The sequence below is a fragment of the Siniperca chuatsi genome, linkage group LG1, assembly GCF_020085105.1.
Source record: "Siniperca chuatsi isolate FFG_IHB_CAS linkage group LG1, ASM2008510v1, whole genome shotgun sequence".
NCBI classification, from domain to species: Eukaryota; Metazoa; Chordata; class Actinopteri; order Centrarchiformes; family Sinipercidae; genus Siniperca; species Siniperca chuatsi.
Genome location: NC_058042.1, coordinates 28348733 through 28375289, shown reverse-complemented (window position 1 = coordinate 28375289; position 26557 = coordinate 28348733). Strand labels below are relative to the sequence as shown.

The window sequence follows — 26557 nt, the reverse complement described above, 5'->3', positions numbered from 1 at the left end:
GGGGCCTCTGACTCCACCAGATATGGTGCTTGCAAACCTGCGGTTCACACCCACTGCTGATTATCAGTGGAGCATTTTCACATCCTTTTAAAGTGGACTTACCAGTAAGGCGAAAAAAGCATTCATTTCCTAACTTCGCCGGCAGGTTTGTGTGTCACAGGTTCAGCAAGTTCCCTAACAAGAAATACCTCCTCAAGGCTGGATTATAGAAGTCTTTCAGTTTGGTTATTCCTCAAGAACATCACCCCAGGCTTTTTATTCTTTTATTCATTCTGGCTTTGGCAAGTGCCGATATTTAAACATGATCAACAACATTGAACATTAAAGTGAGCTTTATGTGACAGCAATCCCACTGCAAACCAATGTGTTCCTAGCACATCATGTTCAGGAAATGTTACAATGCAAGTTGTGAAAATCAACCCTGTTTTTTCCCACGGGTGATTGTTCTGGACCATTTACAGCACGGGTCAAGAGCCAGTAGTTTTTCTTTGTTTTTGAAGGAAACTGTCAAATTAACCTTGAGATTAAAAGTGCCTTTTCTGGCAGTGGTAAAGAAGCCTCTGTGAAAGTAAAATGTGAAGTGGTTCATGTAGCATGCTGCTTTCATTTTACAGTGGTTGCTTTTATGAGGTTTGAAGAACAGTTACAGTAAACTACAGGATAAAAAGATTTGCATTGATGTGAAAAAGGAACAACGCACATAGACGGATACATGGTTTATAATTTTATTTTCTTACCTTTTAAAAAAAAATATATATTATTTGCGCATTACAAAGCGCCAGTATGTACAGATCACAAGAGAAATGTTGCGGATCATGTAACAACTATAACAAACATGGCCATGTAATAGTTTACATTAAAAAATCATTGATTGTATTCATCAAAAACAATCAGCAGCACTGTAAAAGTAGCTATTCTCTTCAGAATGACATTCTGTTTACAGCCTCCAGTTAAATAAGAGGCAGTGGGCATTGTAAACAGCAACCGGGGCGCATCTGGGAAATCTTTAATGCAGTGAGGCAGCATTCACCTCCATTGTTTGGTGTGGAGGCAGAAATCTGAGAGATGGATATATCTAATAAAACCAAAGCTTCTTTTTTTTATTGCTTCATTATTTACTCTGAGGGACAATGAGAAAGGGATTTTCCTTTTTACCAAATTTGTGTCTTTACTTGCAATTACCAGTCAAGTTCAAGAGATTTATTCATAGATCTGCACAAAACATTGAATCCAAACGGTAATGTTAAAGATGTGTTATTTCAGTGAACCGACCCTTTAAAGATAACAATTATCACATTTCTGTGACTTTTCTATCTATCTATCTTTGTTTGAGTACCACAAAGGGAACTACAAAACAAAATCTCATTATACAACCCTGCGTTGTAAAATAATTAATAAATCGATCATATCAAACACATATCATACAAACAAATAAAGTGCTAAAACTCCTTGGCTTTAAGGTAACTGAAAGCAGCAGTTAGAAAATACTTGTGGGCGGAATTTTGTATTAACTAACATTGTGGCTTAATTCGTATAAGCGCAAACATTTGGCAATATATAGTATACGCTGTCGCGGCAACCACTCGCTGTCTGAAACACCGTAAAAGGTCACAACTGCATTATCTCTACTCAGATTCATACTTCACTGACAAAAATAATCATGACTATAAAAAGGACCACTCAACTTAGCATTTTCAACATCTCAGCAGTATTTCACAATATGAATGTGATACCTTTAACTTGACTAACAGAGAAGTCTTAAATTACAGAACATGGCTCAGTCTGTTGTAACCCGAAAGCCTGTCAAGCAAGTCTGAGGTAGTATGCAAGAGAGGAAAGTACAGCGAGGAGAGCATGTCAACTCCATTAGGACAGAATTTCATATTATAGGAAATGGATGCAAAACACTTAAAGAGATAGCATTTCAAAATAATGCTACTATCATATCGCAAGACCCAAGTTGCTTTCCTTTTTACCTGCATCAATGTGTTTTCAACATTTTTCAGGCTACCCAACACAGGTTTCCTGCATGCGGCACCCTTGCCCCAGTTCATGTAGTAGTATTATTACATTCCAGTTAAGCACCTGGTTTTCTGAAAAATAATGGCAAACTTTCAAAAACCCAGAAGGTCGTTTAACAGCTTTTAACACAGTTTAGATTTTTAACCAGTTTCCCAAGTTGCAACTCTACATGTATTGCTTAATCCAAAGATGATAGCGGAGGGGACATTTCTTAATATATCATAGCTCAATTTATATGACACCGTAACAAAATTAAAAAAGTTGAATTATCAGTATATAGTATATAATACATGAGAGGCATGAACTGGGGCTGGCTCCATACAGTAGTTTTGCATTGAGATAGGTATTAGAACGGAATTATTAATAGTATAACAATCAAAAAGTTTAACTTAAATTACAAATGACAAAATATTGCATCACTGGTTACATTCTGCTACAATTGTAGCGACTTTAGTTTCCATAATCAATAAAGCAGACGGTTGGCACGACTGAGACATCTGTTTTCATTAACAATGTCCACTCTACTGACGCTGATATGTCAAGATGTTTACATAAATACCAAAATTATTTTGTTAGTTAAATTACAGGAAATAATTACGATTTGGACTCGCAGTCACAAAATCTAATCAAAGGATTTTCATTCTAGTTATAATGTCGCAGCCCTAGCTACTGCATGTCTACAGACACTTAGAAGTGGGGTGATTCTTCAGTATTATCCTTTATCGTATTATGTTATTTACTCGGGACTAATGGGACAAACTCTTGATCAGAACAGCCATTAGACAAACCCAGACCAGTGGGCTGGATGAATGGCCCGCCGCCCTGCTCTCCAGCTGTATTTGGTACTGTGCCAGGACTCTTCTGTAGCCCATCTCCTCCAACACACATTCGTAAGTTCCCACCTGCTCGGGACCCATGCTGTTGATCAGAAGAAGGCACTGCTGCTCCCTCGAGCCGCAGGATGTGGAGCTATCAAGGTGATGCCAGGTATACTGGGCATGATGGGAAGACACCGGGCACTGGAGGAAATACTTGGACTGAGAGGGAAGCGTGATGCTGCCCTTGGCCTTGTCTGCATGTGCATCAGTGGAATATCTAAACACTGAGAAAAGAACACAAGAACGTCTGTTTATCTTTAAGACGGATGTTATTAGTTTTATTTGTTGAACCAGTATTTAACCAGGCAGGTTTCTTATTTCAATTAGAGCACGTCCCAAATTTGAATATAGGATTTGGTAGGCTGACAAGACAAACCTGCTGATATCATGAGAGCGCACATACACCACTCCCAAGCCTGGCAGTGCTACTGACTTACTGTACCCACTGAGCTACTCAGGCACACTGTTTGCATGTACATGAAGTTAATTCTTTTGCATCCTATCATCCTATTATTCTGTCTTGTGTTCATTTACAAAAAAAAAAAAGAAAACGAGCCGGCTCCCATTGTTCATTGTGTTTGCAACTGACACATCACAAATGCGCTAGCTGCACTGATGCTCCAAAAAGGTTGCAGGGAATTTAAAAAAAACAAACAAATAAAGCCACCTAAAGAGAAAAGGCAGACAGGTGCGAGAAAGAACGCAGTCTGAAGGAAAACAACAATGAACAAAATTTCTTCAAAAGCAAGGTGAGTGAACACAACGTATTAGCACTGTTTTGAAATGGTTTCATATTAGTGTGTAGATTCAATCTAGGCAGCTATTATTATAACAGGTAGCTTGCTAATAAGGAAGTGATATCACCCTCAGTTTGAGAAAGTAAGCAGCAATGGAAATATTGCTTTTTAATATTCACTCTCCAAACAAATGGCGTAATAATAGTGTTACTCAGTAATTCTACAGTATGAAGAGAGAAAAGGGCTGAAATGTGCTGGAACTTCAGATTGTGCAGACACTAAAAGTAATAAATGTGTCAGATTTGTTTGACTAATATTTTCTTAAATGCCGTATAAACAGTTCATTATTGATAGCCCTAATAACCACTACAGATTCATGTGTTTAGTTGTTGATTCGGGGTTTTGTACATGCATGAGGACTGATGTATTAAGGTGGGAGGAGGCGCACTGTGACTACATAGGCACAGCGCCGAGTTTTTCATACAGACTATTAACATGTATTGATGTTAAGGTAGCTTTAGAGGAATAGTTTGACATTTGTCTAGCTGTTTCCCCCTGTTTCCAGTCTTCGTGCTAAGCTAAGCTGACCGGCTGCAGGTGGTAGCTTAATTCAGTACTTAGTGTACAGACATGAGAGTGGTATCAGTCATCTCATCTAACACTAAAGAAAGCAAATAAGCGTATTTCCCCAAATGTCGAACTACTCATTTAAATGAAAACATATCTCTTTTCAGTGTAATAGATTTGTGGACTTTCCTTAACAACTGTGAAATACTAAACTGGAAATTTGTTTTTAGAAGAAACTACAAATGGCAAACAAACATTTTACCATTTGCTGAAAGAAATGAGAAAACTTTCAGAATTACACAAATCACATGTTAGGCAAATCACCAGGGTTAGGCACAGACACTTAATAGTACTTTTAAAAAAAAAAATTATTTACATTTCTCATACATCCAGCTAGGCTGTAGTTCAGCTGAATATGTGCTTGTTTTGACATCACAGTCATATGAAATTAGCACATAGATTCTGTCTGTGGTAAACAGTGGTTTATCTGATCCTATTAGAAACACTGGTGACAAACCAACAGCCCTGCATAGTTTCATATAAAGTATGTCAAACTTCTCAGCTAACTGTGTAAATACACCTATAATTTATTGGTCTTAAACAATACAGATTGGGCTTTTTATGCAATAAATAATAATAATCATGCAACTCATAAATATCTTCATACCTTTTCCAGGCAGCTGAACCTTTGACACAGACATGCAGACGGTATGGTTCCCTTGCGTCACATCCTGCAGTGTATCACTGTGAAAGGAAAGGGTATCAGAGGGTATCAGAGAAAAATCTGCCAGTTACATTTAAAGACATTGTGAGTGTTAGCAAACCGGGGGACTACATAAAAACTCACCAGCCATCTGCCAGCTCATGCAAGTACATCTGACATTTAAATTGTGTTAGCGCAGAGTACTTGACTCAATGCTTTACACAAGATACACAACACACTCGTACAATGGATTCTAGGTAACATATGTATATATAAGATCATTAAGTATTATTCCATTATCCCATTACTTTGTGACTGAGCCTAATTATGAAACTAAAGGCAATCCCCACAATTCAAATGAAAGTGAAATGATTCAATAACTGCAGTCATCTGCATATAGTACTACTGTTCTCAGTAGCATATTGTAAGGTACAGTCCCCTATTTAGTTTGGAGTTTTGGTTGTTTTCACTAGATTCTACATTAGACCCACACCAGTATGACAAATCAGGTAACAACTTCCTTTCTTCACTCAAGCCATACCTAAGGGGACTCCTCCAGTCATTGCACTGCACCTTTACTGATGCACTACAAGTCAGACTATTACTCAGAGTAAGAATACACACATCTCCAGTTTTCATTCTTAGTCACCCTGTCTATGTGTGGGCAACAGGATGCATGACTGATATTTATGAATAGGAGTTCAATGATCAAAGTCATCAACCACATCACAGAATGTGAGCGTGTGCAGATGTGCTCATCTGTGCTGTATGTAGAATGTGTTGCTATAGGGGTGGAAATTAGTGGGTTTTAGGGGGTGGCAGGGTGGGGTTGTGGTTGTGTTTCTGTATAAAGGTGCCAAAGTTTACCCCTACTTCTAAAACCACTCTTGCAGCACAATCATGTCCTCCACTCCTCCTCTATGCTCAGTATCCACTAATGTGTGTGTATATATATATATATATATATATATATATATATATATATATATATATATATATATATATATATATATATATATATATATATATATACACACACACATATAATTTAGCATCATTTAAAATGTCATATTGTGATGGTTTGTTTTAATGGTAATGACAGAGGCTTATAAAGACTGATGTCATCTTGCTTAGACCAATAAAAGTATACACCATTGTCTCTTGATACTGTGCTCACAGCTGACAGCCAAAACAACTGACAGCAGTGGAACTAAGAGTGTTGTGGTGATAAAGGACTGCTGGTACCAAAGTGGTGCTTCTCTAAAGGTTGGTACTGTGTACAAAATAAAAGCAGGACAACTGTACTGTAGAATGTGTAGATAACAAGCTGTCCGTACCGGTTGAGTGTTGAAATATTTCGGTGATGATTTACATCATTGTCATCACAGTTGCTCCATACTGGAAGTGAAGACTCTTTAGCAGGTGTAGTTTGTAGTGAGTCAGCTGTAGCAAGCTCTACATTACACCATAAATCTGATGAAACAACGCTAATAACATTCCACAAGGGACTGATGTTGAGACATTGTGTACACACTGTGGGGCTGGCTTGGATAAACCTGTTATACACGTGTATGAATTAAAGGGTCCCTGTGGAGTTTTTGACCATTAGTAGCGCAAAGGAGCAATGTTTTTACGAGTGGATCCCCGTTTTGTTTGCATCGTATACACGTGATGGTAATAGGTAGTGGTGGTAATGTGGCAACAAAGGCGGGAGAAGGTGACTGCATGCAAGCAAAATGGCTGTTTGTTAGACTTCAAGCATACACACACTGTGTTTTGGTGAGAAACAGTCAATGTAAACATAGCTTTTGTTGGTTCACAACAGAGCACCTTTAACAAAACTTTTAAGCTAAGGCTGCTACATGTAATCTTTGGCTATTTAGATTAAGTGTGGTCTTACTTTGTCTCAGGGGTGCAGTGGGTGCCGTTCCAGCCGCAGTAGGGGTCTCTGGCTAAGATACATTCCTCACAGCTGTCTCCATACTGGGCACAGTTGGCCACATCCAGTTGGACCAGTTCACTTCCAGAGTTCACATACAGCTTCTTCTGCAATGATACACAGTACAGAGGTTTTCTAATGGTACAGGGCCATTACTGACCTTTTCATTTTAAACACCAATAACCTTGTAAAAGTTTCAACTTTATCCAAAAAATCTAATTTGCACACCCTTCTTTAGAAAGTACAATAATTTTCCTTTAATTCACTATAACCATTATTTCCATTTGAATAAAAGTCTTCCATCTTCCCACTCTTGTGGCTTGCTGGGAAGAATAGTTGTGTAGGCAGCGCTGTCAGCATTACTCACAGAGGAGGGGTGAAGGGTGATACTGAAGATGATGGTCTTGTGGTTGAAAGGTTGATACTCAGCGATGACAAAGGTCGAATTTTTATTCTGCATCATCTTATGAATCCCCCCATTATCTGTATAAAGACACATGAGGAAGGATGACTAAACACTTAAACCTGTTTAAACACACCATGCAAACATTAACATCCCACTCTCATATTTCATCACCTCATATCACTCTTCCAGCAAAGCCTATCAAATGTTTTGATAAAAAATTAATGAAATCTGTTGAGAGAAACTTGTGTGAATTTGCGCTTACTTAGAGGCTTTATGACTTGCCTTTAATGCTTGCAGTAGGTTGGTTTGTCTACAACATTTATCACATTTGTTATCACAAGTTCTGTCATGTGTCTTCCCCTTTCACATGGGAAACTGTTCAGTTGGCTCAACAGTCTTCAGTCTTCTGCTACTGAGAGCATGGACCGCTATAAGTGATGGTAGGGGTTGAAGAGGTTCAAATCTGGTTTTTGGTGTTAAGTTCAAGACAACTTGTACCACATACTCAAGCCCCTCAATGAGTCACACCACCCACCCACATTTGGCCTTTAGGTGAGGGCTGCTCTCTACAACAAAGTCCTATTCAGTCTTGTGCTGCTGCAAGTGTCTGCAGGCCTTTTTTCCAACCAGATACGCAATACTAGCGTTCACTGCTGCAGTACTGGGGTCTGTCTCACCTACTATGTTAAACTGAACTTTTCCTGCTTATTTAAACTGTCAAAAATAGGTTGTTCAAGTGCTTTTCACCCAGTACAACAAACTATTTAAAAAGGAACCCGTGTGTGTAATCACCCTCAAATGTACACTAATATACAGTGCAATGAACTATTCTTTGTATCAACTTCCCTAATTCATTTTAATGTATTACTCACATAGAGACAGAAACAGAACCGGGTGGTGATCGTTCCTCTTGTGCTGGGAACTGTCAACGTGGATATGAGTGTAGTGGTGGTGATTAATGAACAGTGGGCCAGAGTCGTCCACAGGCCGGACCCATTTCTCCATCTCCGAAGTCATCTCGATCATCCTCAGGGTTTCCAAAGGAATCTTTGTGCTGTCTGAAGCACACTGAAGAAAGAGGCACATGTTTTGGTTTTGGTTGTATACCAACTGACCGTTTCCTGTCAAGCTTTGTGTTCTCACATGGCACATGTGCAATGTGCAATAATAATGGTGGCAGATTTAACATCCGAAAAGCTTAGCCATTTTTGAAACATTGGCTTTCAGACAGAGGTCGACAAAAGCAGGTTTCTCATTTCTAGCTGGTGACAATTGGTTTTGCCAGCTGGAATGACAACTGTTACGGGCAGATTTTTTCAGCTGGAGCTAGCTAGCTAATGAAGCTATCATTAGCTCTCATCATTAGCTGGACATTTTCATGGGTACGTAACTCATTTGCAGTCACCTGACCTTTTGAGTTAAGTAAGTCTCATTGTGTGTGATGTTACTCTTATAGAATGCAGCAACTCAGAACTGCCAAAAAGTTTTATTACACAAAGTATCTCTTTATGTTAAGACACGTTTTTCATTACAATGAGAAAAGTTTTTCATTATAATAAAATTTGTAAAATATGCAATGGACCTTTTAGAAGGACCCTCTAAAAGTGATGGCTACATACATCAAATTTAGGTTGACACTGACATTAAAACCAGGGATGGGATGGCGTAGCATCGGCATTGCTGTCGGCCAGAGTATCTTTTTTGATGTTACCACTGGGGGTGTAAAAGTTGGGAATTTCTACAACTAGTAGCTTTAAAATACAAAAAAGACAACAAGAATAATACAATTATTTGGTATTGTAATGACACCAGTTTTACTTCAAAGCTACTAGAAAATATGCAAAGGGCCTAATTTGAAAAATTTGTCAAAACTGAGAAGATATCAAGTTACGTTTCAAGACACGCTGAAATGTTGATTTATCAATAAAAAGACTGCATCGGAGTCATGTTTATTACTCAGAATTAATTACTTTGCAACTATATTTAAGCACATGGTTTGAAAGATAGCAGCCATAGTAATGCCAGGAATCATTTTTGTGATGAGACATTTTTTACCTCAGATCAATTTGAAAGACACATACCGTTCTAGGCCTCTTCCCTGAGTCGACTGTGCTGTAGCCTTTAAATGGGGAGGTGGTGAAGATGTTGTCAATATCTCGTATTGTGTAGACACACACAGCACTCATACCCCTGCGGAGAGACACACAGAGCTCAGCTGGTCTTCACAGAGACATCTGCAGCAACAAGAAACCGTTGTGTATAAAGATTTCAGCCATGCAGGCTAAAAACAAAGAAACAATGGCAGTGGGCAGCGTTTAGGAAGAGGAACTGAATTAAACTAAAACCCCAAAGAGGAAGCAAAAACAAAGCACAGGGAAGACAATGTTTTGCCCATTTTGTTTTACTTCTGTGTAAACAACGAGTCTTTATTCCCATCTCATGATGGTTTGAGGTTATGTACTTTGGTCTGGTTATATTGGCAGTCATAAGATACTGCTGTTTTACATAAAGACACAACAACAGCCAAGTCATTGTGGCTTTCACCTTACATCATTGTGGATGACTTTAATTTTATGATGCTGGAAAGTGTCCAAGTCAAAGAACTTTGCCAAAATGTGTCACCAGTCAAATTTGATTATATTTTAAAGATTAAAGATTATATTTTTGGAAAAAAACACAACACTGAATCAGGCAAATGCTTAAATTACGAATATGCTTACTATACTATACTATACTGGACTGAACTAATGTTTGAGAACATCTCTTTTACCCCAACTCGATTCAAGCTTGGAAAATAGCTGTGTATTTACTTTACAGTATCCTTTCCACTCTTGCTTGAAAGCAGAAATGATAAGGGAGTCGTACCATTCATTTGTGAAGAGTGCATAAACCCTGGTATCCTGCCACTGATCTGCATGCACAGTAGCCACATCTACCAGCTCAGAGAAGTGCTGTCTGCTGGCAGGGTCTCCACAGAAGAGCCTTGCATTCATCTGGGACGTCCAGCTAAACTGCAGGAGGTTCTTGGGACCACCAGTATCTGCCTAGAAGCAACACACAGCCAAAGGATCAATCATTCCTTCATAATGCAAATGTAATTATTTGTATATGCAATGGATATGGTTACACTTCTTGTTTACAGCAGGTACTTTGTGCACATATCTGATGCTAAAGATTACTTTTTATTCATACAATCTAGCTGAAATGTTTGTGGAAGTTATTTAATCCTAATTTATCCATCATGCAGGCCTTACCATGCAAATCTGGGTCACAAAAGGGAGCCACATTTCACTGTGCAAGCCCGTGTCTCTGTTTTTCTCTTTATAGAAGGCATAAACTCTGTCCTGCAAGGGAATGTCTCTCCGTCTGCTGAGCACCAAACCCACGTAGTGCTGCTCTAAAGACAGAAAAACAAAGTCATTATTTGACTCTATAGTTTTAGGACATATGAATGTTTAAGGGAACATCAAAATAAACTTCTCAAGTCCTTATAGAAAACCTCTCCATGCAAATACCTATATAAACTTTATCACGGGTTGCTGGTCTAACTCGGTTTTTCCCAAACTTGTGGATGCCAACATACTCTTTAGATCCAGAGTATGTAATGTAGAGATCTGCACTTCCTGTTGATTCTGCAAAGACAGAACAAATGATTACAATTGTCTTACTGTGCTTTTGGTTTGCAGCAAGCATCAGTTCACCTTTCATATTCCAGAAGCCAGTTTTTCCTGTCAGTGATAGCATGAAAAACAGTTTACTGATAATCAAAACCTGTGTGAGACACATTATATTTCTGTACTGGCTTTAATGCCAGTGGGAGAAAGTGGAGTCTGGAGTGAGTAGTCAGTACACACAGGAAACAACAGTGCAACCTCATTATAAACAATGGTAGCGAAGAAATAAACATTAATAAGCATTAGAAAGTGTACAGCTGATTAGTAGTGGTGAAAAGGGCATAGATATTCAGCAATCACCTGCCCTGGATAAATAGGTAAGACATATTAACCTTTGAGGATTCAAAAAGTCAAAAGCCATTATGGAGAATCATAAAGCAGAAATTCATCAGGAAATGCAAAAAAAAAATCCTGTGTTTACAGAAACTCACCCACGAGGGCAGACGGTTCCCCTTCCATTATGATAAAGTCCTTTATGCTTTCTTTTATGTTCCTCAGTTTTTCCGAGGGAATGCACTCGGGTGACTGCTCTGAAAAATTCTACAAGAAAACACAGTAGGTCTTAAAATATCCCCGCTATTCTCCATCACGGGCAGCACAAATGTGATTTATTGATTCACTATACCCAATTCATAAAAGCTTAAACATGAGCAGTGATAGCCACTGTGACCCGACAGAAAGGAGCACAACCAGTGACTATTCCTAATGCTTATAGCAAAACAGACATTTTCGTATTTCCCCTCCATTCTCAGTAACATATCCAGTACATCTCCGCAGTGTCCTACCATGTCGCAGCATACTGTTTCCCTGCCATTGGTTCCACACACAAACATCTGGTTGGCCTCTTCCCTCTTGTGGACCACAGAGATTTTATAGTTGCAATCCTAAATGACAAGAGCAAGATTTTTTGTTGATATTTCAATCAGATCTGACCAACATACCAAATGCTCTGCTATTAGGTCATGTTATTTTACTGCTCACGCTTTCTGAAGGTTTGCTGCATTCTTCCCACAACACACTTCTTTCCACAGGAGTCTGTGAGGAGAAAAAAATGCAGGTCTATCACTTTCTCCACATCACTATAAATTCATGCTATCTGCTATTTGATTGCAGACTCTAGATATTTACTTAAGGCCTGAGAGACGTAATCAAACACGGTCAGAAATGTTCACTACCTTAGGATTTTGAATGTTGAATGAAATAAGGCTTTTTTGTCCAACAGCTGTGACGGTGTCTCCTTCCAGAACGATCTGTACGGGTGCATGGTGTAGGTAACCAGATAAAGATAACCTTTTCATTGCAGTCTCTACAATAAAAAAAAAAAATATACATATTGAATGACAAACAGGGTCTGTGCATGTGCATTGGGTGTGCAATGGAAAAGGTCAAATTGTCGTTGTACACAATACAGTACACATTAACACCTTAATCTGTTTTTAGCCAAGCTAGTGTGGCTCTACAGTTGGCAACGTCACCCCGTAAGCCCACCACTTTGATCCAGACTGAAATATCTCAACAACTATTGCATATATTTTGTACAGACATCCATGGTTCCCCAGAGGAGGTTCCCTATCTTTTCCGCTAGTGCCACCGTGAGGTTGACATTTTTGTTTTTTGTGAAATGTCTTGAGAACTGCTGGATGAATTTCCATGAAATGTGGTACAGATATCCATGGTCCCCAGAGAATGAATCTTGACAACTTCGGTGATCCCCTGACTTTTCCTCTAGCGCCACCATAAGGCATTTGTTGTTTTGAGTGAAATGTCAACTACTGGATGGATTAACATGAACTTTGGTAGAGACATTCCCCTCAGGATGAATTGTAATAACTTTGTTGATAATTTAACTTTTCATATAACACCATCATCAGATCAAAGTTTCAATTTGTCCAATACTTTGGTTTATGACCAAATACTTGCAAAACTAATGACATTCCCATCAGCCTCAGCTGTACTTTGAGTTTAGTCCTAATTAGCAAATGTTAGCATGCTAACACACTAAACTAAGAGGGTGAGACTGGAAAACATTTTACCTACTGAACATCAGTTAGGATTGTCATTGTGAGCACGTTAGCATACTGACGTTCGAATTTATCTCAAAACACTGCTGTGCCGAAGTACAGCCGCACAGAGCTGCAAGCATGACTGCAGACTCTTAAGGAGCCAGTATACTTCGTCAGAACTGCTTAGCATTGCTGTGTAGCCTGGATTGTCAGTTGGAGATTGGGGGCACCTCTAATTGCTGACTGACTCTTTCTTCTCTGCTGCCTGCTAATTAGTCCAGTCCTCGCAATATTATACAATTAGCTTTGGCTATACAATGTAAACATAAGCCTCTAGGCTATGGCTGCAGCTTTATGTCTCAAAATAGTAAAATAAAACCTACAGGCCTACAGCTTTGTGGCTCCCCCAGATTTCCTTTTATATATTTTCAAATATAAAATTATTATTTATACTATGGCTTGGCTGAATACTTGGTTGTTATTATTTACTGAGAGATGTGCATCCATATTACCCAGTATGCAGCTTACATGCAACATTTTAAATTCAATATTCAATCAATAGTCAATGTCAATCCATTGCTTTTCATCTTGCATTAGTCCAGAGTTGTAACTAAACCTTGACTGAGAGACTAGATAATCATTGTCTTGTTTTAAAATGATATGCGTCTATGAGGAATGCCATTACGCCCATACTTGTATATTGTCTGGACCGGTCTTCACACAGGTTGCTGCTGGAAAGTGCGAGTTTCATTTCGTGTACGTGCATATAAAGGCATGTTCACGCGTGACGCAGTTATCTTTTCCGTTGGTGTTTATCAAACGGTTCTATGCACTTCTATTAGAGCAGTTACCCACCCAAAACCGACCACTTAAATTAAATATAGTAAACAGAAGAGGAGTTATACATAAAAACCTAATAAAAATTAACACCACCACAAAATAGGAGAATTTAAGTGTGGACTCTTAAACATCAGATATCTGTCATAAAGTTGTACTAGTGAACAATTTAAAGGTGGGTTATGCGATTCTAATCCAATACACATCTTTTTGTCAAATTCAGCGAATATCTCCTCAAGGTCCTGGCTCTCTCTCATGGTATTTGTCATGGTATTGGATTTCTCCAGAATTGCATACCCCACCTTTAATATCAGATTGTAATGTTGATATGCTATATATCCCTATAGCCCTCAGTAGTAACGACTTAATGAGCTTCTTTAATGATAAAATTGTAATTATTAGAGACAAAATTCTTCACCTCCTGCCCTCAACTGGTACCAATTTATCTTCAAACACAGGAACCTTATAAACAGATGTAAAACCTGATATATATTTAGACTGCTTTTCTCCCATCGACCTTCAACTTCAACGATTACTTCATCTAAGCCATCAACCTGTCTCTTGGACCCCATTTCAACCAGGCTGCTTTAAAGATGTTTTACCCTTAGTTAGCACTTCTTTACTAGATATGATCAATCTGTCTTTATTAACAGACTATGTACCACAGTCTTTTAAAGTAGCTGTAATTAAACCTCTTCTTAAAAAGCCCACTCTTGATCCTGGGGGTTTAGCCAAATATAGACCTATATCTAACCTTCCCTTTCTCTCTTGAGAAAACATTCACCAATCAGTTGTGTGACTTTCTACATAACAGTTCATTTGAGGATTTTCAGTCAGGATTTAGAGTATATCATAGCAGAGACAGCACAGGTGAAAATTACAAATGACCTTTTAATTGCATCAGACAAAGGACTTGTCTCTGTACTTGTCTTGTTAGATCTTAATGCTGAATTCGACACAATTGACCATCACATCCTATTACAGAGACTGGAACATTTAATTGGCATTAAAGGAACTGCACTATGGCTACATCCACACTACTACGTTTTCGTGTTAAAAACGCAGTTTTGCTACGTTTACGCCTAGCATCCACACTACTGCAGCGTTTTTGAGCACCGAAAACGGATACATGTGGAAATACAGCTGGCCCCATTTTCGTTTGAAAACTCCGGGGTTATGTTCTAGTCTGGACGTGCAAAAACGGAGGCTTTTGGAAACTCAGACACCCACGTTCGCTTCTTGATTGGGTCAGTCACTACGTATCCTTCCCTGATTCATCACGCCCCTATCATGTGTCCCTTTTCCGGAAGAAAACAAAGACACCAGCCTCAACTACCAGTTGCTCATTCAACATAACGAATAACGAATTACAGGCGTTGCTGACCTTGTTGTCTATGCCTCATCGTCAGGCCAAGCAAAAAAATGTCTGGTCTTTCTTTTCGGCATTACTGTTACAGTATTTACTATAACTGAACAACCACCAGCAGAGTAAACAATCTGCTTCCTGTTAACACAGGCCCGCTTGGACCAATTCTATTCACCTTATATATGCTTCTTTTAGGCAATTAGGAAACACTCCATTAACTTTCATTATTATGCAGATGATACCCAATTATATAAATGTCGATCAAGTCAGATGAACCCAATCAGTTAGCTTAACTTTAAGCATGCCTTAAGGACATAAAAACCCGGATGGCCTGTAATTTTCTGATATTAAGCTCAGAAAAAGTTATTGTTTGCACTTATTATTATTAGTCTTATAATAATAATTATTATTAAGGGTTCTGCTTGAAGTTTTGTGAAAAGGAAGTCTTTCCTTTTTCCTCACCAAGTTCTTGCTTATGGTGGGAATTATCGTAGAAAAGGTTTCAGTCGTAGTCATCTGGACACTTTTTCAGAATCAAGACGTTTGGCTCCCATCCGGAAGTCATTCACAATTGTGAATGACTTCCGGATGGGAGCCAAACGTCTTGATTCTGAAAAAGTGTCCAGATGACTACGACTGAAACCTTCCTAAGATAGCACACTCCTGGACGAATGAGGGACTACACCGTCTTATGGTGGGAATTGTTGGGTCTCTGTAAATAATATTGTAAAGAGTATGGTCTAGACCTGCTCCATATGATAAGTGCATTGAGATCACTGTTATAAAATGGCGCTACATAAATAAAATTGAATTGAAACTGAAGTAGCTAAATGGAATTCAGCCATCATCATTATATGTGTGTTTGCTACTGTGTCAAAATGTCTTCTGTTAAAAAAGCCTATTGTTCATGATGAAGTCACAACTTCCCCTAATTGGTTCAACCCTGTTTTTGTTCCCTGAAAATGTCAAAATTAATTTTATTCTCTTAATATTCTGTAGCCTACATACTTTTTAAATCCTGTGTGGTAGTTTCGATATTAACTAATATTCATATGGTGGCTTTCTCCTGCAGTTATCTAACACTATCAAAAGTCCTGTCTTGAACTTCCCAAATTGCTAAAAGTTATTGCCAGAAGAGCACTGGTGTTTTAGTAGCCTACAGCGCCGCTACTTTTGTATGTTTAAAATTAATCGAAAACACCTTCACAAACATTATAAACAATATTTCCTTGTCTTATTTTCTTGGGTACACGGACGTTCCGCGCGATTTCAAAACTATTTAATGTTCTGAAGTTGAAGAAAAATGCGAAATATTTCATACCTTTGTCTGTGAAAATCATCCTCGGTAAATGCCTTGAGTTCGCCTCTGTCAAACTACTGAGGCATGAAAATAACAAATATACCGTTAGAACCATTTTCCCGTCTAACTTGTCAGACATCGATAGACGTACTGCTGTGCTTCTCCTCCTCTGGAGGAGGCGCGTCCCTCATTAGGCTATATGTTGACTTTCAAAATTATGCAAAAACAAGACAGGGCTGGACTGGGAATGAAAAATGCCCCTAACTAATGTTAGTATAGTATCAATACATTAATTATATCATGTTAGTATATTCATATAATAGTATATTATATACCACTAGTATAATATTAATTCCAATTGGACAATATGGCTGTTTAATTTTTGTAGATTTTGTTCCTTTATTAAATCCTTGTACAAGACAAATTGTTAGTCTTTTAAGTTAGACAGTTGATCCAAGACCAGTTACTTTAATTGTTTATCATTGTGACCCCTCTGGCCTGTTTAGTTGTGCCTTCTTTGCTCTAGTGATGTGTGCTCACATTTAATTTGGCAGAAAAAGAAATGCATGACAACTAACATTAACATTTCTGAACAGAGCAGATTTTTTTTTTCACATTATATCATTCAAATTAAACTGAAATATATGTCTGTATAGAGTTGTGTCATTATTTATTAACCATGCAATTTCATTAGTAGTGTTATTTTTGTTATACAGCTAGTTATTCTTGACATATCCCACTTTTTAACCATCAATATGACAGAATATTTCAAAGGATTGGAAATGATGAATGTTCATCTGCAATCCATTGAAATATGGATTAGAGTCTACTCTAAAAAAAAATTAGAGTCTATGGCCCCGACCATGGCTCTGAAATATCAGTAGCCTAACTGTGCTGTGTATTGATAAATCCCCCCTGTTAAAAATGAACAAACACTCTGCCTCTCCCCTCCTACAGCTGACACCCACCCTGTATCACCTTCTTTTGCTTTTGCACCACACCACCTTTACCATACATGCATGCACTGCTTTCAGTGCTGACATGGCTGATCTACACACTCCATTGTTCATTTGTGTTAACCTTAGTTTTAATAAATGACTCTTGTTTTAAGTAAATCTCTTGTGTGGACTCCCTGCTTGTCACATTCCCTGAGCTAGTTTGTGACACTACTTTAAAACAAATTAAACTGCTGAGGTCGATTTATATCACTTTGTAAGTGGATGTCCCACATGGCCACATGACTCAAACACCATCTACTGTTCTCAATAGAACCTTGAAATGTAGACTAGTTTTTTATTTGAGTAGATTGTTAAGATATTTACATTTTGTTCAATCAGATGAGTGCTTATTGGTTATTTAGATCCTCGTGAGTTGTCACCTCAGAAACAACTGTTGTCCTGGTGTCCATAAAGGTCACACAATGTATTCTCATGGAGAAATAGCAAAGACTTTTACTCCATCACTCACAGAGTCAACCAACCAAATTATGTAAAATTACTCATAATGATGCTTGTTGGCTGAAAGACTGTTATTACTGCTCTGAAATCAAAACATTACAAGCTTGATTTAAAAAAAAATCTTTCTGGTCTTGTGTTAAAAGCCAAAAAGAAAAAAAAAAGGTAAAACTAAACAGTCACTGTATTATCTAAAGATTTCTAGCGTTTGCGGTTGTGTGTGTGTCTTTGGCCAAAAGCTGAAAGCTGACTGCAGTTAATAATCAGAGCAGGTGGCTGAGCTAACTCAACTCATACTCAGAACACTCAATCGAAGGATGCCACCATGGAAAAGAACAGAAGGAGTGTAGTATAATTACTGTTACTCACACTGTAATGATTTCATCAGCCAACAGACCAACAGCCAATGGATGCTGACTCTGATGAGGAGTGGAGATGCTCAACACGCGAGTCAAATGTTTAATCTTCCTGCAGATCAGCTGGTCTGAATATGAAGCAATGCTTCAAATTTCTAGTCCTGAGTTGTGCAACATTTTACAGATTACCACTCAAATAAAAATATACCATATTGAGACTGAACATGTTTTAGACTGTGAGGAAGAATATGGAGAGAAAGGAGGCCTGCAGGAGGTGCTAGTCACATCTCTTTAAAGTTTAAGGACCCTAAATAGGGACACAAGGCTAAATTCTATCCTCCAGCCAGTGACATATCTCTGTTTGTGGAAAGGCATTCAGAGAGTGAGTTACTAAATAAACCTTGGCTGAACACTCACTATGGCCAAATTCAAAAGCAAAAAACAAACAAAACATCCGATCTAGGATCATGTAAAAAGGAGTGCCCACCCGTGAAAACCCTGTGCCCCCTTGCTGATAATTGTCTTGAGCCGGTGCTGGAGGCTTCACATCTAAAAATGCCAGGAGAAAACAAAAGCGACATTTTGTGTAGCTATACTCTATAACAATACATTTTTACTGTACATAGTAATCAAGTACATGTGTATCGGTTTAGCCAATACATCTATGATAGTCCTTCATTAATCAGTTCAACAATATATATTCACTGAATCACATATGTATCATCAATATAGTGATTACTTCCATTTAGCTAAGAAATACACTTTATACCTTTTATTCAATTCCTTCCAAGTATTTACTACATACATGAGTCTGGACAGACATGGATGTAAACTGCAACTTCACTGGTTGGCGGAGGCATACAACCCAATTCTAGTATCTTTGAGCCATGAGAATGTCACGAGTGTTGTGTATGAGGCAGCGGTGGAAGGATCCAAATGCAGACTATAGAGCCAGGCAGGGAGAGTTCAGTGAGTTTATTGTCTAACGAGAAGACACAAAAACTCACAAGCATGGGTGGCAAGTCCAAACTGTCCAAACAGTAGTAGTTTAAAGTCCACAGGGTTGCAGAAGTCCAGACAGGCAGGCAAGCAGGTACAGAAATGGTACAAGTCCAGGTAACAGGAAACAGAAAATAGAAGCTCGAAAGCAGTGACAAAAACAACAAAGGGGACAAAGGATCTGGGCCGGTATATGAAGTAAGCGGGGATATGGGTGGGGGAGCTCAGGTGAGGGGAATGAATCCGAATCAGAATCAGAAATACTTTATTGATCCCAGAGGGGAAACTCTTTCGTTACAGCTGCTCACTATCATGTCAATGCACACTTGAGAATAGAAGGAATAGAAGTATTAAGCAAATCAAAATATAATACGCTATAATTCAGAAAAGATAAATTAAGTACAAAAGTGGATATGAAGTATAAAAGCTAAAATAAGTGTAAGTGGATTTAGAGGTTGATAGTATGTATGGTATAATACAATGTAATAATATAAGTAATAAGTAATAGTGCAATAATGAGTACTGTCAAGTTAAGTGTAGCTTATTAAGATAATTATGAGACGGTGGATATTGCACAGCAGTAATAGAAGTATGAATAAATATCAATAAATTAAACTGAAAACAGAGTATATTGCACCGGAGTATTAAACAGAGAATATTGCACAATATTTCAAGAATTGCAGTGATGTTAATGATCCAGTGTCCAGTTTAGTGACTTAGGGTCATACAGACTGACACTTAGAGGGAGGAGTTAAAGAGTTTGGGGCCACAGGCAGGAATGACTCCCTGTGGCGCTCTGTGGTGCTTTTTGGGGGGATGAGTCTTTCGCTGAAGGTGCTCCTTTGCTTGACCAGCACGTCATGGAGCGGGTGGGAGACACTGTCCAAGATGGCATGTAGTTTGGCCAGCATCCTCCTCTCTGACACCACCGACAGAGAGTCCAGCTCCACCCCCACAGTGTCACTGGCCTTACGGATCAGTTTGTTGAGCCTGTTAGTGTCCGCTACCCTCAGCCTGCTGCCCCAGCATGCAACAGCATACAGGATAGCACTGGCCACCACAGACTCATAAAACATCCTCAGCATTGTCCGGCAGATGTTGAAGGACCTCAGCCTCCTCAGAAAATAGAGGCGGCTCTGGCCCTTCCTGTAAAGAACTTGAGTGTTCTTAGCCCAGTCCAGTTTATTGTCCATGTGTACTCCCAGGTACTTGTAATCCGCTATAATGTCCACACTGACCCCCTGGATGGACACCGGGGTCACTGGTGCCTTGGCCCTTCGTAGATCTACAACCAGCTCCTTAGACTTTGTCGCATTGAGCTGCAGATGGTTCCGCTCACACCATGAGACAAAGTTACCCACCACATGAGGTGATTGCAGTGATGCAGGGCAGATGGAAGTAGCAGGATCTGGAGAGCAAGGAGAAAACTATGAGGGCATCTGGTGGACTGGTGAAGAATGGCAACTAAGGGACCTGGGAAAGTGGGAATGCAGCTGGAGGAGCCAGACTGTGACAGAGAATAAAGTATGTATTTTTTACGATCTCCAAGTCCATTACAATTATAACTGGCAATTCCTGTTTCTTCATAAAGATGATAAAAAAATAGTTTTGTTAAGCCACATGCACAAATATGACATTAACACAAAAGACACAGTATAAAACCAATACAGTCCACTTTCCCATGGGTTAACTGCATCAACTAAGGCTCCAATGAACAGAATAAGATTAAATGGATCAAATAAAAATTTGAAGCATCCAAATAAACACAGTATGTTTGTTAAATGGAGCTGACGTACATGCGTGTATGTTTTGGCTGGAAGTTGTCATTTCTCTACTTTTACACAACAACTGATATTACTGGTGTCAGCTCTACATCACACTATTGTTTAACTCCCTGAACAAATCCAACCATTCAATCAACTGATCAATAAATAGATCAAATGAAGTTTATTGATTGGTTAATATTAAGATAAAGTATTCCAGATGGATGGAAATGTTCTGTGGAATTGAACATGTTAACTATTAGGCCTAAATACTCCTAAAAGCTGGATTGGAGCACCAAAAGCCCATAATTTAGTGGAATCACAGGACTAAAAGACAAAACAGAAATAAGAACAGTACCAAAGTGACCAGCACTTGGAGAGAAGGTGTTATAGGCTCTTAGTCATATATTTTATGTCTATAGCATTGCTGAATGGAGTACAGCCATGCTGCAACTTAATGTGCCACTATTCTTCCTTTTTTTCTTGCCGAAAAGGCCATTTTGTACTCATACATCAACAACACAAATGGCTCGTTTTCTTATCTTTCACTTGTAGATGAACCTTTAATTTGTCACATTCATTTGAACATTGCACATCCCCAACCTGTTCATAGCCACCTTCAGTAAATGCAAGTGAGAAAGCTGCTCCGCTCAACACCTCTATAACAAAATCAGTCCAGGAACCCCCTTAAGTCTGCCAAAGCATGTGAAAGAAGTGATGCTAATTGAGCTGAGGAAGGAAATCATGTAGAGGGTTTTTCTGGGTGTAGGTTCAGCTGGTTTGGAAGCAGATCCTTAGGTAAGGGGGTAAGGGGATTCAGGTTAGCTTTAACTAAAAAAAATCATCCAACTGAAAAGACTTTTCTGGAGAAGATTTCAGTTTCAGGGTATCGCCAAAGTTATTACAATTCATCCTGAGGAAGACATGAGTGCGTGTACCAAATTTCTTGACAATCCATCCAATAGTTGTTGAGATATCTAACTGTAAAGGAAGGAATCGATGGCTGTCTGTATGTCTGTCCTTCAATTTTTTTTGTCAACCGTTCATCCGATCGACTTCACACTTGGAGGGTGTATTGCTGAGGACCCATGGGAGTGCATTTTTCACCATTTTGAATTTTGTCCAAATCTTTTTTTCGCTACTCCTCCTCCTACAAATTTTGAGCAATCATCACCAAATTTGGTACAGGATGTCTCTGGACCAAGTTGGAAAAAGTTACTTTTTCAAATTTTTGATATTCCATATGGTTTGCTATAACTGGCCCTCAAAGTTTGCTCAAATGCTGTGGGCAGGGCTTATATTACAAAAAATGTCATATCTCCTGAACGCTTTGTGCAATTGCAACCACATTTGGTGGACATGTGTAGATATGATGTCTGAGTGACCATGACAGATTTGGTGCCATTTGGCCAGTAACAGGCGCTGTAGCAGCCTCATCTAACTATAAAGGAAGGAATTTGTCTGTCTGTCTGTCTGTCTGTCTGTATGTGTGTATGACTGTCCTTTGCATATCTTGAGAACCGTTCACCTGATCGACTTCACACTTGGCGGGTGTATTGCTGAGGACCCAGGGGAGTGCAGTGTCGAGTGTGATCCATCCAATAGCTAGAGATAGAGATATTTCAGTTTGGACCAAAGAGGTGGACGGACCCACTGACTGACATTAGCATCCCTAGAGCCACGCCGCATGGCTAAAAATGGTAAGGGGCCATGGCTGTGGAATACTCTACTATACTGATAATACACTTTGAGGCATTCCAAAAAATAATGAACTTTGCAAAGGGAACACCACAAAGAAACATTTCTTTTATATTGGTATGCTCTTATAATGGGACACCTTATCATACATTATCACTCACATATTTGTTAAACAATATAATATAATGTAATCTTTTGTAAATATATACATTTGTGGAATTATTTTTTTTTAAATGAATAACAGTCAGGTCCTCAACAACTTCCATCTTCCTCAACAAAAGAAGATACTATGAAAAATGCCTAATTTTCAGACTCTGTGGGTACAAGGGCTTGTCGCAGTAACTCAGTGTCAGACCTAATAGGAAAGCAAAGCAAGAGATATGCACATTAGGTGACAAAACATAATCATAACAAAGTTTAATTATGCTTTAGTTGCTGTGGTTATTATAGGGAAAACAAATGATATACTTTATCAGTGAGCACTTCTAGCCCAATAAACAATTAATTAAAAACAGTTAATTATGTTGATAAGATGTGGCGTTATGTTTCTCATAAAACACAATGTAAATGAGTAGTATATACATGTAATTTTCTATGTGAAGGAGAGATTCAGAAGTGGAAGTTAGTGGGTCCAGTGTATAATGTATCATGGGATGCTCTCCCAAGGCCATAGAGTTGAATGTATGGACATTAAGGAGCACTCATGCTTCTGAACTTACCAAACATATTAGTTGATGGGCTTAATGGGCTTACTCTTTCCATAGTGTAGTTGCATGCATTCATTTTTTTGAGTCACATCTCAGGATTTTGATGGCAGCAGGGTGAGAAGAGCAGCCCAAATTTCCCTAAAGGTCCCAGATATATTCACTCCAGCATGTCCTGGTTGTGCCCTGGGGTCTCTGGTCGTACCTGCTACACTGTCATGTGCCATAGGTTGAATGAAAGTTACGTTAAGTTAAGTAGTGAGAATGCGAATGTAGAAACAAATTGTTGACAGCAGCAATCCCTGAACCCCACACTCCCACAGCACCTCCAGAAGAATATCTTTTGGAACAAATTCCTATGCTTCTCTGATCATCTGTGAGAGCATCAAAAGCTGATCCACTGGTCTGGAAAAAATCTGCACTGTTCCTCCTGTTTCTGATATGTAGTAAGGGGAGAAACAACCATGTATCCAATACGGAATGATTCAGTGTAATATTTTAGTAAAACATACATGGTGGAAGTAGCGCGATGCTATCTTGCTGCAAAGTCTTAAAAATCACACGTTGTTTTTGGAAAGCTAATGCAGGATGAACTAATGCAGAATGAATTAACAAGAAAAGCACTGAATTGTTGACAGGCTCTCCACTTTAAGGACAGCATCTTTGCAGCCTGTTTCAGTGCCATGGAGATGTTCTCAGCAAATCAAACTCTGCATTTTATAAATGAAAAAGAAACTGGAGGGGGGGAAGAGAGCCAGTACATGTTCACAAATGTATACATGGTCTTTGTATATGATGAGGAGTGACTCACCCTCTCGTTTTGTTCGTACGACCTTGTGGTGGATGTGTAGGTGGTAGATCCAAGACAGTGACCCGCAGTATGTGACCCGCACTCCAAAGGAAATACACACATTGACAACATAATGACTATGGGAAGAATGTTTATTGTGGAAGAGTGCAGTCCAAACAGTATGACCTTCAAAGGACATTTGATCCAATTATAATGAGTTGTGCTGAAACAATTAGTTGATTAATCCATTAGTCGACACAAAATGAATCATCAACAACTTTGACGTTCATGTTGTTGATTAAGAAAGAAATGTAAACACTCACTGGTCCCAGTCTCTAAAATGTGGATTTTCTGCTTTTCTCTCTTTTATATCATTTAATATCTTTGTAAATTGAACATTTTTGGATTCTTGGACTGTTGGTTGGACAAAACAAGCAATTTGATGATGTCATCCTGGCCTCTGGGAACTTGTGATGGGTGTTTTTCACTGTTTTCTGACATTTTATAGACAAAACAATTAATCGATGAATGGAAAAGATAATCAACAGGTTAATCAATAATGAAAATGATCTTTAGTTGGGGTCCTATTTTTTCCCCTCCAAATGGGCACTGCACTAGTTTTACAAAAATCCCAAAATTTTAACCTTATGTTGGCGCTAGTGGAAAAGTCAGGGGATCACCAAAGTCGGTAGGATTCATCCTCTGGGGACCACAAATGTCTGTACAAAATTTCATGGTAATCCATCCCATAGCTAGAGATAGAGATATTAAGAGGAATCTTTACTCTGCACAAATGTCTGGCCAAGATTAGTAACTGCATGTCTCGTCATTTTCTTCAACTAAATCACAGTAAAACTGAAGTTGAGTCATGTACCCTATTCTGTTTTGTGTGTGTTCTTTTCTTTTAACCTTTTATCCTGTTGTAAAGCACTTTGTAACCTAGGTTTTGAAAGGTGCTATATAAATAAAATGTTACTTACTTAGTTTATTTTGGCTGTCTTAGCTTCAAACTACAGGACCACAATCATATTTAACTTCAATTAAAACATGCCACCAAAATAAGAGTACTCGCAAGCAATAATGACTTAATTTATAACGATCAGCGAGAATCCCAGGAGGTTGCGTTTGAGGTTGAGCACAGTTTACAGATACAGATTGTGAAAACACTCGTGTTGGTCTTTACAAAATCTTCCTCATCAATCCACTCTTTGTTTACATCGCCATGCATGCACAGACTCACAACAGCAGTACACACACTAACCCATGGAAGTTGTATGGTGGTCATTTCCATATCCTTCTGAGACTAAAACAAGCATGAGGCTCAACATCTATTATGTTTAAAAAATAGTCTGAGTCCTATAAATGACATTTGTATACAACTTACTTACTTTTGCAAGTTATGATTTTATGGGTAATGTAATTGCTGCCTGTATTATGTTCACTGGCGCTTTGGTTAGGGCTAGGGAAAGGTCATGGTTTTGGTTAATGTTAATAAGTAAACATGTTGTGTATCATGCTTTAAATCACTGCTGACTTTTTCAGTATTAAACCAAGAGCAAGATCTTTCCCTAACCTTAAACAAGTGCTGTGAGTGTCAAAACATATCCATAACAAAGTTTAATCATGCTTTAGTTGCTGTGGATATTGTAGGGAAAACAAATGATGCACTTTGCGACAAGCCTAATCCAATACGGAATGATTCAGTGTAATATTTTAGTAAAACATACATGGTGGAAGTAGCGCGATGCTATCTTGCTGCAAAGTCTTAAAAATCACACGTTGTTTTTGGAAAGCTCATGCAGGATGAACTAATGCAGAATGAATAAACAAGAAAAGCACTGAATTGTTGACAGGCTCTCCACTTTAAGGACAGCATCTTTGCAGCCTGTTTCAGTGCCATGGAGATGTTCTCAGCAAATCAAACTCTGCATTTTGTAAATGAAAAAGAAACTGGAGGGGAGGGAGAGAAGAGAGCCAGTACATGTTCACAAATGTATACATGGTCTTTGTATATGATGAGGAGTGACTCACCTTCTCGTTTTGTTCGTACGACCTTGTGGTGGATGTGTAGGTGGTAGATCCAAGACTGTGACCCGCACTCCAAAGGAAATACACACATTGACAACATAATGACTATGGGAAGAATGTTTATTGTGGAAGAGTGCAGTCCAAACAGTATGACCTTCAAAGGACATTTGTTCCAATTAAAATGAGTTGTGCTGAAACAATTAGTTGATTAATCCATTAGTCAACAGAAAATAAATATGATGTTTATGTTGTTGATTAAGAAAGAAATGTAAACACTCACTGGTCCCAGTCTCTAAAATGTGGATTTTCTGCTTTTCTCTCTTTTATATCATT

General features: G+C 38.6%; 1 protein-coding gene across 1 annotated transcript; it reads right to left on the bottom strand.

Moving 5' to 3' along the window:
• Nucleotides 1-711: 711 nt before the first annotated feature.
• Nucleotides 712-16618, bottom strand: LOC122879687 (semaphorin-7A-like). The gene is made up of 14 exons (XM_044204180.1): nt 16454-16618; nt 12102-12232; nt 11908-11961; nt 11712-11810; nt 11358-11466; nt 10768-10884; nt 10507-10649; nt 10118-10296; nt 9334-9442; nt 8125-8320; nt 7214-7329; nt 6808-6953; nt 4872-4948; nt 712-3124 (listed from the first exon to the last, which is right to left on the bottom strand). Exons 1-14 carry the CDS (start codon nt 16569-16571, stop codon nt 2769-2771), a joined length of 1950 nt encoding a protein of 649 aa, XP_044060115.1. The 5' UTR covers nt 16572-16618; the 3' UTR covers nt 712-2768.
• Between the last annotated feature and the right edge of the window lie 9939 nt (nt 16619-26557).

Excerpts from the sequence above, each read along its gene's own strand:
- LOC122879687 (XM_044204180.1), bottom strand. The coding sequence starts at position 16,571 with ATGTCTGACAAGTTAGACGGGAAAATGGTTCTAACGGTATATTTGTTA. Across the intron at positions 11,962-12,101 it reads TCAACATTCAAAATCCTAAG|ACTCCTGTGGAAAGAAGTGT; the intron begins GTAGTGAACATT and ends TTCTCCTCACAG. Across the intron at positions 10,650-10,767 it reads CCGTGATAAAGTTTATATAG|AGCAGCACTACGTGGGTTTG; the intron begins GTATTTGCATGG and ends TTCTGTCTTTAG.